The sequence below is a fragment of the Sinohyriopsis cumingii genome, chromosome 8 (genome assembly GCF_028554795.1).
Source record: "Sinohyriopsis cumingii isolate HCF-2022 chromosome 8, ASM2855479v2, whole genome shotgun sequence".
Taxonomy (NCBI): Eukaryota; Metazoa; Mollusca; class Bivalvia; order Unionida; family Unionidae; genus Sinohyriopsis; species Sinohyriopsis cumingii.
In genome coordinates this window covers 47,094,840-47,112,118 of record NC_142968.1, presented here as the reverse complement: position 1 = coordinate 47,112,118, position 17,279 = coordinate 47,094,840, and the positions used below count along the sequence as shown (strand labels likewise).

The 17,279-nt window shown below is 35.1% G+C and overlaps 1 protein-coding gene across 1 annotated transcript in view; it reads right to left on the bottom strand.

Annotated features, from left to right (window-relative positions):
- Positions 1–6,137: 6,137 nt before the first annotated feature.
- LOC149793426 (large ribosomal subunit protein mL37-like) overlaps positions 6,138–17,279 on the bottom strand; it is a 34,331-nt gene continuing 23,189 nt past the window's right edge. The window contains exons 6-9 of the mRNA XM_089967409.1: positions 16,104–16,225; positions 13,898–14,080; positions 7,631–7,773; positions 6,138–6,557 (exon numbers count right to left, since the gene is read on the bottom strand). Coding sequence (XP_089823535.1) covers positions 6,267–6,557; positions 7,631–7,773; positions 13,898–14,080; positions 16,104–16,225 — 739 coding nt within the window. The 3' untranslated portion in view covers positions 6,138–6,266. The remainder of the gene's footprint in view (positions 6,558–7,630; positions 7,774–13,897; positions 14,081–16,103; positions 16,226–17,279) is intronic.

The following is a 17,279-nucleotide window of genomic DNA, read 5'->3' as shown; positions in this document are numbered from 1 at the left end:
CTTTTTAGAAACAAAACTCCCCTGTCCGTTTTCATGTTGCAAAATTAAGAAGAACCACTTCAAGAAGAACAAGAATGGCATTGTTTAAAAGACAATTGCAACTGTTATTAAGAACCCTATATCAGATAACTTGATTGGGATGTTTGGTTCTCATTGTTTTTGTTTCACATGAAGCGGGAAACATCATTTCTAAAACCGGTGTAATAGGCTGAGTACTGACGGTATAATGCAATCTGTGCTTTTGAATTTTTCACAAAGTATAAAACTTAATACATTATACATCATACTGTATACATTTTTCGTCGATTTGACGGTTGCTACAAACCACGAGTTTAAAGATTCGGCGTTTCTTCCAGAAATGGGAAAAATCGATCCAAATGGCCCCATCTCCGCCAAACATTGGGGTGATTTGGAATAAAACTGTTGCCGGAAATATCCTTACTAGGTTATTGTATTGTTCAAGAGACTCAAATACGTATCATTATGATTGGTAACGAAGATTTATTAATTTCTGCAATAAATGTTCACTTTCCGGGCATTGTATACTTTCGTACGTCGTTTTAGACTACAGCACTTTTCTTGTCCGCTAAAATAACCGTGCCCACTGTTAAAGCAATTATTATAAGCCTCCACTGTAGCGAGCCTTCCGTACTGAGATTAAAATTTCTCGTGTTCTAGTAATCATTCTCCTATTAAATTTATTTTGGACCTACTGTGGGCTCAAGTGCAGCAGCGTTTTCGCTGAAGATTTCATTGTTTCTGGAGTCGGATCACTCAGTACCCACGAATGTAGTCCCAGTCTCTTTTTAGAGCATTTTGTTTTGTCTCCTTTTGGTGGTGATATAAGAGCTAGATTTAGGCATTCCTGGTAATGATTTAAAGGTAATTGTTCATTCTTTAGAATATGAGTTTATAGTGTGTTTGTCCGTGTGTGTTTCGGAGACAGTGTCCAGTGAGTGCTAAGGTCTTGGTGATGATCCGGAAGTGAAATCTGTTCCATTGCACGTTGGTTTGTTTACAGTCCAGCCTCTCAACAAAATGCCGGTGAACCTATGCCAAGAACTTCACCGTGAAGTCATATTTGAAGGTATTTTAGATTAACATAAGATTTGTAGTGATTGTCACACAGTGGAAAGTGCAATACTGAGAAACAAATGTAGCGAATATATATTAAAATTGTGTTCTGGGTCCACCCTCTCTAGAGTTTTGTTCATGATGATCGACCACGTGCTCTCGATCAGTGCAGAAGATTATCGAAAGCAGTGCGACATTTCTGTCAGCCAATGAAATTGATCGTCGTATCTTTGTTTGGAATTGAGATCATCTTATTCAGTAAGTCTGGGATGTGCTCGATTCAGTCGGTCTAATATGAACCATAATGATCTTGAATGCATGTATTTATTTTCTCCGGCTTTACTCTTTTGTTTTATGGCTATCATGGAGAACTTTATATCTACAAATACGTTGACGTAGTCAAACTTGACTATTAAGCAACGGATGGTGCGTGATCGAAGATAAAATAAAGGCGAAAGTGATAGCACAACCATAAGAGTAATGATAGGAAAGGCAGACATAAATAAAAGAGTGTCAGTGTATGTTTTTGTTCCTTCATGTCCAGACCGATCCAGCTACCGTAGCGGTGATGAAATAATGAACGTTAACCGGTACAGCCCAGGGAATTATTAGGTCTTACTTGTCGCGGACTAGTTCATAAGAAAGTGATTTTGGAAAGCTCCTGCTTTTGAGATACCAAGTCAGAAGCTTCTGCAATTATTGATGGTAATTTGTTCCAAGTCCCTATTGTGGGAAGAAGCTGAACTTCAAACAATTTGTTGATGCTGACTTTAATTGGAACTTATTCCTGTGGTTTGCCCTAGTTTGGCTATACGCTAGGGTCAGGTATTTGTCGCTGTTATGTCCACTTGATTCTTTGCTATCTTGTACATGGTCAGTTGGACATTGGGTCGCCTGGATTCGAGTGATTCCTGCTGGAGATCGTTCAACATTGCACTGACACTGATATTATTACGTTTATGTTTATAGTGAATCTAGCAGCTTTTCTCTGAACCATCTCTATCATATATATTAGGTATTTATTTTGTGAGTTCCACACATTTGAGCAGTACTCAATGTCTGGTCCAATCAGCGTAATATATGCTGCATTTTTTACTGCCTCATTGCTGATTTGGAGGTTGCGGTGCAGGAATCAAGGTTACTGTTCCCTTTTTTCACTATCTTGTCTATGTGCCTTTTCCAAGAGAGGTCTCTGGACAATTTCACCCCAAGATATTGTGTTGCCTGCTCAGTTGCTAGCTCGTGCCCGTTAAGAGTATATTCCGACAAGATTGGTGATCTTGCTGTAAACTCTTAGGATGTTGCATTTTTCTGGGTGGAATAACGTACTCCAAGTTCCTTTCAAGAGGGCCTGATGGCTCAGGTCTTCTGTAAGGATCTCACATTCGTTTGGGGCATTTATTTCCCGGTATATACAGTCATCTGCAAAAAGTCTTGTGTTCGATTTGACACTCGCAAGTAGGTCATTGATGAACACCAGGAAGAGGATGGGACCCAAAACACTCCCTTGAGGTACCCCACTAACAAATAGTATTGAGTCTATTGTTGCTCCATCTAGTACAACACACTGCGATCTGTCAGGAAATCTCTGAACCATTTCTGAGTATTTCCCCTGATGCCACAGTGGTCCAATTACAGAGGAGTCTTTCATGGGAGACATGATTTAAAGCCTTACTGAAGTCAAGGACAGCATGGTCAAACTGCTTCCCTCTAAGGATTTGGTAAGCTCATCCGCTAGGATTATAAGCTGTGTTTCACAGCTTCGTCTGGCATGGAAACCACGCTGGCAGTCTATTAGGATGTTGAAATGATCTAGACGACTTATGCAGACAAAAATGAACCCAGAGAAGCCCAATAAACAATCATTCTTCAGTAGAAACAATATAAATACCAATGGAAAACAACTTATTTAGTAAATCATTTTCCCTAGTAAACTTTGCCTATCATATTAATGCTAACATCTTTATAAAAGCTTTGATACATCGAGTATCTATTCTTCTTGAAAAGACGAAAATTTAATCTTTTCCGTCTATATCAACCAAGGGAAGAATCTTATACCCTTTAACTCCCCTTACTAGCACTAAGTGGCTCAATTAAACGTCGAAAAGACGAGAAATGTGTATTTTCCGTGTACATACCTTATCAAACAAGGTAAGAAACTTTTACCCACTACCTACCCCCTTCCTGCCATTAAATAGCTCAAGTTTTCATCAAAAGAAGTACCATATGAACCAAGAGAAATAAAACGTTTACCTATTATCTCCCCTTACTACTACTAAGTACATGTAGTTTCTTTTTCCGCAACATACAGTATTTTTATACACAATTTTAATGCCGCATCCACCTATCAATTATACAGTAAAAAAATAATAAAATGCACAAGTGAGGTCAAAAAGGTTCATATTTTGGGATAACCATAATATAACAAAGCATAATAATAGGGTTCCCTTGACATGAAATGTCAATAGCATGTCATAGCAAAAGAAGGTTAAGCACCCCAACCCCAAATGTATACTTGCATTTTTCACATCTGGTTATTTTGAACACTAGGTGACGGTCACACTGCAAATGCAAGCCAGTTTCCTTAATGATAATCCTGAAAAACATTGGGTGCTAAAAACAGCTTAATGCAATTCAAAATATTTGCCATCCAGGTTCTTTCAGAGATATTCAACTGGCCTTGAACCCTTGTCTACTGCTATGGCTGGCTAGCTACAGCATTCATCCTAGCCGACTAATGGTATTTCATTGTTAACATACTATGAAGTAACTATGGGAGGTGTACACACTTCACATCAATAAAAAAATCCAGAGAAAAAAGTACATGCCAAAAGAACCTAATGCCCAGATATATCCATATTGTTACGACTCCATGCTCACAAAACTTCAGTAAAAGAAAAGAAGCAAAACCAACTAGTTTTGTAAAACTTGACAATTATTAAAGTGATAAATGAAAAATGCAAGAGGCACTTACAGTAAAATAAAGTGCATCCAAATTTGCACTAATAAAAGTCTTTGAAATGCCTAAATGAATTAAAAGTCCAGTATAATTTCATTACTGGAAATGTACTGGTCCTCCAATAACTGTGACATCAAGATCGCATTGTCCAGAATTCTTCTGAATAATTTATAAAAGTTCCAGAATAATATTACTGTCCAAGTGTTTTTCCTCTTGAAAAATATCTAAGTACAAAATAAAGCTGGAAATGTTTCATGTACGTCATTGCTAACTTAAATTTCTTGCACTTACTTCGTTTCAATATTGTCTGAAAAAAAAAGGAAAATAGCAACCCAAAAGAATTCACAAATAATAATGACAAAATTCATGACTTACAGTAGAAATATGCATGCAGTGAGTGCGAATAATAAAATGACAAAATGCACAAAGTATACCATGTTCAGAATAAACAAAGTCCACAAATGTATACTGACTGTGTATTGAAATTTTCATCTTTTCCTAAAGTTAATGAGAGAATATTGAGAGAAGATTGCCTTTATTTTCTTTCAATACCAACTGACACCGTAACAAGTCTTCTGCCAAAAATCCCATATGGAAACGACTTTCCATGTAAGAGAAGTACTAATAACAAGATTTTAAGGTGACTGCCATACTGAAAGTCAGATCTGCAATATTTTCATTTTTGACCTACTAAACAACGCAACTCTTTTGGTGAAAACCCCATGTTGATATTTCAGTTCTGGAGGATGGTCAATGATAACAATTTCATTCTGGTTGCCTTGGTGGCCACAATGGATGTTCCGTTGGGAATATTTTGGTGAAAATTCAATGCTGATATGACTTTACATCAAACATGACTTTTGACAAGACGACTGTGACAGCAGGTCAGACTGACACACTTTTCATTTAGAACGAGTTAGACACTAAGAAATCTGCTGATGAAAACCCATTGTTGATATGACTATCTGTTCTGGAAGACCTGCAATAACATTATGGCTGCCATGATGGTCATAGTGGATGTTAGACCTGTACCATTTTAATTTATGGATATCCTGTGAAGTCATTTAGTAAGAAGAAAAAAAACAACAGTTGATATGCCATCCCTTCAGCAGGAGGAGAAATAAAAAAAATTCCAAGATGGCTGCTATAGCATCTGCTTATACTGTTTAGTGGATATTGGATGTTCTAACAATACCATTTTCATTTAGGATAAACTAGACAAGTTTCCTCGTGTACCACAGATCAATATGATTTTCTTGTGAAGAAGAACCAAAAACAAGACTTTCAAGATGGATGCTGTGGTGTCAATACTGGATGTCCAAGTGGCACCATTTTTATTTGGACTAACTTGTGGCATCCATTCAAGCAGTTTGAAAGAAATAACAATAACAAACATGCAGAGATGCCAACTGCCAACCAGGGGAATTAGGGACAAAAGGATAAAATAACAATTTATGATTATATTGAAAACTTCATGACCCTTACCACCGCAAATAAAAATTCCAGGTGGAAGCAAGAATGATAAAATCATTTAAAAACATTACAAAACATGTATATGTGCAGTTATATAACACTATTTACTGTACATAGCTCTGTGTATTCTTTTAATTATCTTCCAAACTGCTACCTGATTATTTCAGAATCACCAAAAGATCCTTTTCTATAACTGTTTCCACACTGAAAAGGTCAGATCCCACTTTATCACACAGCATGGCTCCATACTCAGCTCTTTCAATTGGCTGGACGGATTTTGTATCTTTAAAACACAAAACACACATTTATTTCTTTAATTTGATGAATTTAGTTAAACAGCTTCAACTTCCACCAAATTTTTATTTGGTTTATTTTTTGAAGAACAATCGTGATTTTTTTGTACATGGCAGCACGTTTCGTGAACAGGCATGGCAACTCAGGATACCCATGCCAAATATGTGACAATGGGCATCTCTGAACATGTACCAACATACGGATGATGAACATCAGACAATGGTCAAACGGTGATCCCATTAGCTCTACTGGTATATGACAGTAGAGCTACAAAATTAATTTTCAGTACTCCACTTACACTGTAGAAGTCAAACTGTCAACTAAGGAACAAAACAAAAATGATGCATACCTTTATTATTATAGTTTTTTAATTTTCACATAATTTTCAAACTTCTTTATTTCTTCATTCAATTTCATACTTACATGAATTAAGAATATGTGACAAAATGTATAAATGCAGTGGAAACTATACATGTTTTGTTTCAGGACAACCATAAATGTAAGTTGCTAGCAATTTCTGGAAAGGCCCAGATTCATAGCTGTGATACACTGTCTTTTCATGCTCCTTTCCCAGCCATGGTTTAGACAATGCAACACTGTAAAGTTTTGTGTCTGCATCATACCACAAAAAATTCTTCACTCCATCAGGGTTATCAAGATCCAGTGTGTTCAATTGAAAAAAGATAAAACAGACGGAATCAACATTGACATCAACACACTGTATGGTAACAGGCTCAGGTAAAATTTTCACATCATTCTGAAATACAGAAAGAAAATATATGGTAAAAGATGGATATTCTAATTCTTCAGTATTTTCTATTTTCCATACAAGGATTCTTCGGACTATTATGTCTATGTGAAACAGAATGACGATAACAATCTACAGCCTATCTCAATACAAACCCTGACTGGAATATCCATCCATTTTTCTGAAGAAAGTAGTTCAACAAAAATGATAACTACAAACCTTGACAACAGGAAAGGTCACTTGAATTTAAAGAAGTTTAATAAATTTCCATTTAAGTTAGAAATATAGTTTATAGCAGATGACAGGAAATCCAAGTACAAAGTGGCCATTTTGAAAGTTATTGTGGGTAATTTTCTGCAAGGTATTATGGGTATGGACTAACAGATTTCTTCTCTGCACAAAGTTATTGCTACAGGATAAACTAGTAAAAGTACAACACTGTACCAGTTTTATCCATAATGCCTTGCAGAAAATCATAAAACTGAAATAGAAAATCATTTCCTGCTAAAATTTCCTATGCAGTTAAGTGGTCAAGACTTCTAGTTTTCATTTTTAATCTGATCAAGTAATATTTCATACAACTGGAATGGTATATTTATTGAACTGTGTTGAAAGAACTTTAACAATGTTTGAGTAAGAACTAAGAAAACATCTAACACACGTGACTGAAATCTTAGAAAATATCGAAGGATTTTTTTAAAAAAAAGTCACCAAAATATTGACATTGGAAATTTAGATAATCATTAAAAATTCTGGGACAGGAATTCTAGAAAATCACTAACACTGGTTAGACAGAAACACTAGTACATCAGGATATTTGTTAATATGACAAACACAAAGCTCCACCTCTCTGTCACTGGCACCAGTCTTTTAATTACAGTATATACCGGTCTTCCTTTTGTGGATTTTGTAAACAGGTTTCTTAATTAATTACTGGAAATGTACCACTTTGCATCTAATCATTGGGTACCACTAACTTTTTATAACAATTAATATGTCAAATATTTGGATAAAGGCATACACCTAAATACAATACTGTATTAGCAAGAATAAATGTGATAGGCAGTTAATTCTGAACATACTCCATATTTGTGCTTGGCATGCACCATGGCATATCCAAGACACAGCATGGCATCTCTAGAAACCCGTGGCTCAAATGGCCAGAAACCAGTTTCCACTTTGAAAATTGTCTGTGGACAGTGGGTACTACTCTTGTTCACCCAGCCTGCAAAAGAAGAAATTACTGCTTCCATTTAATTATAATAAAAAACAAGCCTTACAAATAACAAAGTAATGTACACAGTATGTCATATGTCAAGAAGCATAACACTGGCCTTTCAAACCTAGGTTCTGTGTCTCATCAAGAACCACCTGTATGTGAAGTATGGTGAAGCTATATTCAGAAAAATTCTAGTTACCATGCACAAAGTTATCGTCCTATCAATGACCATGAACCTTGAAAAATGTAAAACATGAAGCTGGACAGGGCCTGCAAGCTGAGTCCACTGCAAACATTTTTGGAAAACAGGTGTCATACACATTAAGATGCATTAAAAACATCAATTAATATGAATCTGTGGCCAAGTATACTTGACAAATTGACACCATTAAAGAAGCATAAAAAAGGCCTCAACATGGAAGTTTATCTAGGGTGTGAATGTCTGTTGTTCATATCATGGATGGACATACATTTGCCAAAGAGATTACGTGAAGCTTCTATCAAGGTTAGCTCAATAATTAATCAATGGGTTTCCTAGTGTCACCAAAGGCAACATATTTATATATTTTGCAATGGTATATTTAATATCATTAGGTCATTGTAAGAAAACCCTTTTACTTTCTCAGAACACAATGACATAGACACCTAAATCACTGGAATTCTACATCTTATAGAACAACCAAAGTTACTCCACAGAAACCAATTTGCTATGTGTTGTCATTCTGATTTTAACCATTAACCTACTGACCCCTTACTCAATAGGATTCTTTGTCTCCAACAGATCAACACACATGCAAGGTTTGGTGAATATGTGTGAAGCAGAATGTTTGTTATTTTACTGAAAATGATTTGCTTAATTTGGCTGCCATGAATATGACCTATGAAACATTTGTAAATCGGTTTGTCTTGTATGTGACCACTCAAATGAAAATGTTGAGGGAATTTTAATCATACTTGAACCAAATTGGACAGGAAGCATCCTGTCAAAAAGACTTTAAAGTTTGGATAAATGATGCCAATTTGCGAACAAATATGGGTAGTATAAGCATGAAACTTTAAAAATAATTTACAATTTAATTTAAATTTTTTTTGACAGAAAATATATTGGCCTTATTACGGGTCTTTCAATGCCAAATATGTGCCATCAAACATGGATAAAGAAACCTTGCCACATTTGCTTTATATCAGGTATTATCAACACCATAGGAAACAATTTCTCCCAACTGACCTGGATTTCCTGGACAACTGTTCTTGCATTTGGCTGTAAGGCAGATGCCAGCCTCAATCTCAGACCCACTGGCCATGTCTTATGCCACATTGCCAGTGGCCATATTTGATGCCAGACTGCCTTGGCCAGGTTTGATGTCATATTGCCAGTGGTCATATTTGATGCCAGATTGACATCCTCTTTGTAAATATTAAAGGCTTTCAAGCTATTGCACTTTCTGTCAACTTTGGTCAAATTCTGTTAAGTGATTTTTAGAAAGGATATGAAAGGTTTTTCTTGTTTAGCAACAACAGCCACATTTGATGACAGATTGGCAACATCTGTATGAACTGAAAGACCATATGCCTGGATGCTGTCAAATTTGGTTAAAGTCACTTCAATTTATTTTTAAGTTTAATAATTGCAGATGGCAGATCAGTATCATTTAAAAGCCCTCTCTGCCATAATGCCTCACAAGTATAAATCTGAAAGATCTCTTTCCCAGGACCCCTAAGGTGGCTTAGAGCATCCACCTCAGATGCATGAGGTTGCAAGTTTGAACCCAGTCCGAGTCATAACAAAGAATTTAAAAAATGGTACTTGCAGCTGCCTTGCTTGGCACACAGCATTAACAGGTTTGTGTTAGGACTGGTAGGCCTTGTGCCACGATTCTCCAGTGCTAGGCATTAATTTAAACTTCCACGCTATAGACATCATAGCGATATGACTAAAAAAGATTGTAAAGCTACGTCAAAAATGTAATGAATCATACAGAATCAATGTGCCTCTACAGAAAAGCAAAAACAGTAAAGTGCTAAAAGGATATAATCTAAGAACTAAAGCCACTCACTCAAAGACTCTGATTTGCATGATACAAAATACTAATGTTTAAGTATTTAATTTCTTCACTACATTGATGCTAGTAGAATACCTGACCCATTTCCTTTGGACTTTACTTTGGTGAGTACCAATGGTTAATTTATTTTCTTAAATAAACATCAAAAATGGCTTCTGATCACTTGTTTTCAAATTCACAAGCTATAATGTGTTTCTTTGTAAGAGCAATTGACTTAATAAAGGGTACTCATAATGATCATCATCATCATTGGCGACTTGGTCTCGAAAGACCATGCGAATAGCGCCCTTGGGGTGTTGTCTGTCTCTGTTGGCATCGTCTGCTGTGGCTGTGCAGGCCTATACATGAGTGACAGTCCCTGCTGCAGTTGGTGCAGACATACTGGGAAGTCTGCGTTACTGTGGTTGCTGTTGCGTTCTTCTTTCTCTTACGTTTTTCTGCTGCCAACTGGCCTCTCCTCGCATCAGCGACTGATATGCCATTGATAATAATGATACTGTTCAAGGATTATGTCTGAGTAGTACAGGCCATTAGCCTGCTGTTAATTACCAGCAGTAGATATCACAAAGACAAGCAATCGCATATATCACTTATTCTTAATTTGGGCCCAATATAGATAATATATGAGAGCATCAATAGAAAATCTGATGAATCAATAAGGCTACATTTTCATTTATGAAAACAACTGCCAATTTTAAAATGACAAAAACGACCTAAAATGTATTTTTTTTCTCAACAAATTTGTCCTCCATATTCTAATTATTTATTTTAAGAGATTTTGACAACTTTACCACAATGAATAAAGGACAAAATATATTTCACTGGACACAGAATATTTAAAAGCTGTCTATACTGTAGTCAACATAATATCAAAATATTATTACAGCATGAAAAAAAACACAAATAGGCTGTGTCAGCTTTAGAAAGGTAATGCATGATAACACTGATAATAACAAGAATAATGATGACAACAATAAATAAGATAAAGACTACAAAACCTTTCTGTAGTACTAACTGCAATAAAAATATATTTACTATCTCTCCTTTTCTTTGTCTCAGTAAAATACATACCCAAAGTTAAGAAATATTTATGTTATTAATAAAACACACATTCAGCAAGCAACATCTTGAGCTTTCATGTCTCTAAATCACATGAAAATGTATTTCATGAAACTGTTTTTAAATCTGAAACTTTCTCGATTAAAATATTACAAAGGAAAATAAGGTTAAGACCACAAAAGAATTAAGATTTGTAAAAATGACAAACAAGGCCTTAAGTAAATAATACTATCATAAAGGTTTGAGAATTTTTAATTTGTACTCTATGGAGATTTGAACTCAGGTCGCCTTGCCTGCATACACGAACCCATATTCCAAGCACACATCACCAAAAATGATGCAACTTAATAGGTGCTATCTTAATCGGTGTAATATGCACTCGTGTGCAGCTGACACAGTTGCATGACAGCCTAGTAATTATTTCTCATTTGTCTACACAGTCATTCTGGATTCCTATGATAATACAAATAATGCTATCATACAGGTTAGATAGCATTATTTGTATTAAATATTAATTCTGCCTACTATTATCAAACATTCGTCTACAGAATCCATGGATAGCAATATAACTTTTTTATTGTTTGTTTTTGCACATGTACATCTTCTCATTTCAAACTATTACGTATGAAAATTTTTCAATAATATTTAACTGATTATAATACCTTAGGAGTATGACAACGACAGGATTCACTCAATCATTAAAAGTTGTAATTCCATGACTTTTCTAAAACTGTTTAAAGACCTTTTTACCAATTTCAAGAGCACCTATCACGTAAATTTAGGACTTCTTATATTTACCTAACATGTAAATTTAACACAAAAACATATTTTACAGATGGCTTTGGGCATAAATGCACAAGAAACTTATTTGGTCTGGAAAACAGAACTTGAACGGAAATATTGACCTTTCTTTCATTCCATGTTATAAATAAATAAAAATCAGTTCATTGCAGGTACCACTTCAAAGCCACTAACACAAACGGTCCAATATGGAAAGAGATTTCATAACAATGTATTGTTTCCACATCAAGGAGGAGCCTATTAGCAATAAAGCAGAAGCCAACATAAGTGAAACTGATCATGACAAAACTGCAAATAGTTTTGATCATCTGACAAGGCATGTATCTCACTTATTCTGCTGCAGCTAGAACAACATGGAAGAAAGTTTCATACAAAAAATAAGTCAGTGAGGCTAATAAAGACTTATGTCAGAAAACAGTGTGTGAAAATGTAAACTATTCTTTCTTGCTATCCATGATATGTGATCAAATTGTTCAATACAATTAATGTTTCGCACTTTATTCAAAATTTTCTAGAAAGTCAGACTTATGTCACAGAGGGTGGCCATTCATCCAGTTATATACCTGACAGTCCAGTTTTCATAAGGTCTGTCCCCTGATTAATGCAATTATTTTCATGTGTGTCTGTAAAGGGGTGTCTGGTATTTCCAAGTTCCACAGTGTCAAACCTAATCAATAACACCATGTTTTTGGATTGAATATAATCTGTTCCAAGCTAGACAATTTTACAGCTGTACAGCCAAGCTGAATTCAATCCAATATTGCATGCATTAAAGGATGAGTAAAATCTGAGTTCCTGTAATCTGCTGTAATCAATCTTGTCAGAGACAGGTTTAAGCTTGAATGTTATTATAATAATAATAATCTCATACAGCTGTTCTCTGAAAGAATTTAATGTCTAATGAAGTCAATTAATGTACATGCATGTATAATGCATATCAGTGTATTCCCACTTGAATGTGTCTCAAGTTTTACAACGCTCAGTCATTATATCTTTAGGTGTCACATGGAGATATCAAACAAGTAGTTTTGTGTAACCTGGATACTGCAGTCAATGGTGACACTGGTTTAAATGACAGTACTGGTTTATTGAATGTGAGAAGTTAAATATCCTGGACCAATGGGTCTATGGGATAATGAGGTTCTCAAGAGATCATTCAACAGGTTGGGAGGAGTTGACCTCATTAGGCAACTTCTTCATCATTTGACTGGAGCTGTGGAATCATACATATCTCAAGATCATCAAGCCAGAAGATAAATGCCATCATATATTCCATTTTAAATCTAACATTCAGTGACACTATATGTGTGAAGGTGAAGCACAAATCCATCATACTTGATGAAGAACTTTGTACTGACCAAACTGGCTTATAAGTCCATATATCTATCATGCTTGTTTTTAATTCTACACATTGATCATGCCAGTTGATAGACAAATATATCAACTTGTTAAGTTTCATACACTGCTCAGGTCCACCGACAAACAAGATCATTTTTTTTCCTTCTATTTCTTTAAGTTATACGTTCTTGATCATATCAATTTAGGAACAACATTGTTTTGTTATATTTGTTGAGATATGCACCCATGAGTACAGTACTGGATTTGATCACCATTCATTTGCATTATAAATAAACAGCTCATTCATTTAACCAAGATAAGTGTTTTTGCATGATCCAATCCCAACCTGCATCATCCTGTTACAGTGACAACCATGCTGATGTGGTCTGCTTGATTTTCTTCTGAGGTGATGAATTCTTTGCTTTCAAAGTTTCAGATAGCAGAAAGTTGTCCAATGTGACTTTGTACCTATATGTACCTATATAACTAGTCTAACCAAATCTGTTCAGAAATATGGGCTCCAGAATCATAACAAACCAAACTATAGGATTATCAACAGTACTGAGAAGCAAAATTTCATAAATAGAAATCTATACACCAAAGAATATCAAAATCTAAATAATAATACAGTCTCCATAGTACAAGTTTCAAATCCTTAATGTGTAAATATCATTGGTTCAAAATCTTGACAGGCCTATTTATGAAATTTGATCAGAAATAGCATTAGTAAGAGCAAATGTTGAAGGATACAAGATGTACCATAAATAATCATTGCATGGCCATACTATAAGCTCAACTGGTCCTTGACCCATGTAGCCCCAATTGTATCGTCAATCTAAACATAAATAAATACATCAACACTTGCTTACCATAGGAGTTTTTTACTTCATACAAATGTGACTTCTCAAAATCTATTGTGGGTAGTAGAGGAAACATATCTGGAACCTCATGGTTCACGGAGTCTTCAATTAATGCCTTATCTCCAAAGGGAGGTAACTCTGTTTTACTTGCTGTTATATAATCCTGCAAGCTGTCCATCACTACCATTTTACCTATTGAAAAAAAGGCAAAAAATAAATCTTAGAGAACTATCCCATTTCCAGTGTGAACATAAAATACCCATTAAAGGATATGACACTCTACTTGCCAATCAACTTCTAATATCTTTTGTCCATTTATTCCTTTCAATAACCAAATACTGAAATTGACTCTGATTTCAATTATGGTAATCAAAAATATTTTTCTTAAATGTTTGAATTAATGTGTTCACAATCTATATGTAGTACAGAATTCTGTCATGCCATCTGACCTTCAAGATAGAAGTGAACTGAATTTGTCTTGGACAATGATATTACAAACATGTTTGGTCCAATTTATAAAAAATGTTAGGAAAATAAGAACTACAAGCATTCAACTTATCCTCAAGATATATAAACTAACATTCAAATTTGATTGTATTGTCATGATCAGAAGCCAGTACAGCTACTCTCCCCCTCATCAAAGTCAAAAGCTTTGACCTTAAAAAGTTAACGTTAGAGTGCTGCCTGTCACCACGTTTATTGGAAACAAATCTAAATACAAAATCTGGTCATAATTCATTTGCTACTATTTTGAAAACGCAGTGAAATACAAAAGTACAAGCATTGATTTCCACATCAACAGGACTACTTTTTTAGTAGTAGCCATGCAGAGATTTTAGAAGTTTGCTGTTGTTAAAAAGATTATAACTGGATTAAGTTGAAGTATGTTTCTTTCACAAAATGAATAAAAATATACTAATACTGAAAGTGTTTAATTAGCTTCATTTCGTTCAAGATTCTTATCATCCTTTCAACTGATTTTAGTATTCCAGCTTCCATCACATTCCAGCGAACTGATCTGTAGGCTGATAGAACTTAACAACATGTCCATTTGCTTGTGAGAATTTGAATTTATTAGAAAAGAGACATCTGAGTAAGTAGAGTCTGACCAAAACATTATGACTTTAATTTGTAGAAAAGAAGCAATATGGGCTGCCATGTATGATATGTTCCTGAAACTCTGACTTATTATTCCGATATTAATTGACTTCGGAACACTCTACAAAGTGCCGTTATTTCAAGCAGTAAGACTCTGACCTTACATAAATATTATGGTCAATGTCTAACATTGTTGGATGAAGATACACTAGGGATAACATCATCTGCTTAATATGTTATGAATGTCTGCAATTCTTCTTATTGTTAAATAACTGAAAAGACAAATTTTGCAAACATTTTCTAGTAATGTTTGTTTGCATTAAATTCCTTTTGTTGTAAATTAAAAATTGTATGTACTTTCTAATCACATAAAAATCTCAAAAAGTATTACATATTTCTATGGATACATTTATCTAACACTGTTTTCCGATCAAAAATAAGAGAAATAATATCTCATCATATGCAATGGAGTGGAAGGGAAGGGACTTCATTCTGCGCAAAATCCCCAGACAGGCAACCAGCACCCTGCTTTGACAAGTTGTGTGGGACAACACTGTGTACCATATGAACTTACAAGTCAGATCCAATTGTAAACATCATAGACCCAGATCATCTGCTATCCCATAATGTGCTGGCTGATCTGGGCTCATATAGTTTGTACCGGCACATTATAAAGACAGATCAGGATCAATGTTGTTTGAAGATGAAACCAAATTATAGGTGAGTATACACATTGTTTTTCTTTATTCTCTTCAGCAACGCTTTGCATGTTTATATTTTCTCTCTCACATCATGACCCAGGGGTTGCAACCCCAAAATTTTACCACATGTCTCATGAGCCTTCCTGATATGAATGGATAGTAAAAATAATTGCAAAATATCAAAGTAATTGTAATCATGTATACTGGACATTTGACCCTCTGACCCAGGGCAGGAGGCAAAATCTTTTACTCCCTCTCACAAATGATGACCATACAGATTATAGTGAGCTATGCTTTATATATTTCCACCCAGAGGTTCAAGAAGAGACTGCACTACGGACAGAGGGACTCGCGGGTTGTATAAAAAGGTCACCAGCACAAAAGCATGGGAGATAATAAAGTAGTACAAATATTACCTTTGTAAAAGTAGTGGGTATGTAAGTGTGGATTAGGAATCAAGTGTCTTTCCATTATTGTGCTTGGGACTTGCCCTGATACACTCTGACACAGGTGTAACAAGTTACTAAGCAGAATTCTCCTGTAAAAAATAAATAAGAAAAATCACATCATCATATTAATATCTGTAACAAAATCATGTGAACCAATATGCAATCAGTGGTCAATTTTTGTGTTCAACTCCATTGGGAAACTAAAATTATAGTATAGATGCTAACTTTCCAAGCTATTCCATTTAAACATACATGGTACCCAGGAATGCAATTTTTGTAATATAAAAAAAATGATATGCCAAGGTCCTGTTCATTTCAAAGAGTTCATATAAAATTAGAAATTCTAAACTGCATCTATGGTTGACAGCTCCATACTGAAACTGCTAAATTCCCTGGATCCCAAGTACGAACAACCATTGGGTAACTCATCCAATTTTTCTTTATGCTAAACCTGTTAATTTCAACATTCCAAAGAATGGTCCATTTTCTATTCCAACATGGAAATAAATTAAATAGTCACCTCAAACCTTTCAAGAATTCAACCCCTGACAGACATACTGCAGTTTCATTTATTTTCATGTGTATAAATATTCATGGTTTTGTATTTTTAAAAATGGACATTTTCATTAATACTTAAATTTATGTATTTGCCTGCCAAAGTTTGCCAATTTATAGGTATTTTATTTTGTGGATTAGGATTAACCTATGCATATACTTGTCAAGATGAATCACGTAGGCTATATTTCTCTCAGTGTTCAGTGTCAAACAGAGATGGCCAAGGCAGTAACACAAATTCAAGTGGTAAGTGAAACATATCTATATGGTCTTTTAATTAAATCTACTGCCTGTATATCTGCACCATCAGTACATTTTGATAATCATGATATGTGGATGACATCACTCTGTACGTTAACAAAACACAGGACCATCTATCTCTTGCTCAATGCAGTCAGCAGGCTGTGCCAACCTTTTGATATGTAGTGGAGGAAAGCAGCTTACTTATATGTCCAAGAGATTGGTCCAAATTATCCAACGCTTTAAGAAAGCTAGACCAGTGTGAATATGATGTTTCTGGATTATTTTCGTTCAAGTTTACCAATACAGCTAACATTAACCACCCTCCCCCCCCACACACATGGTAGA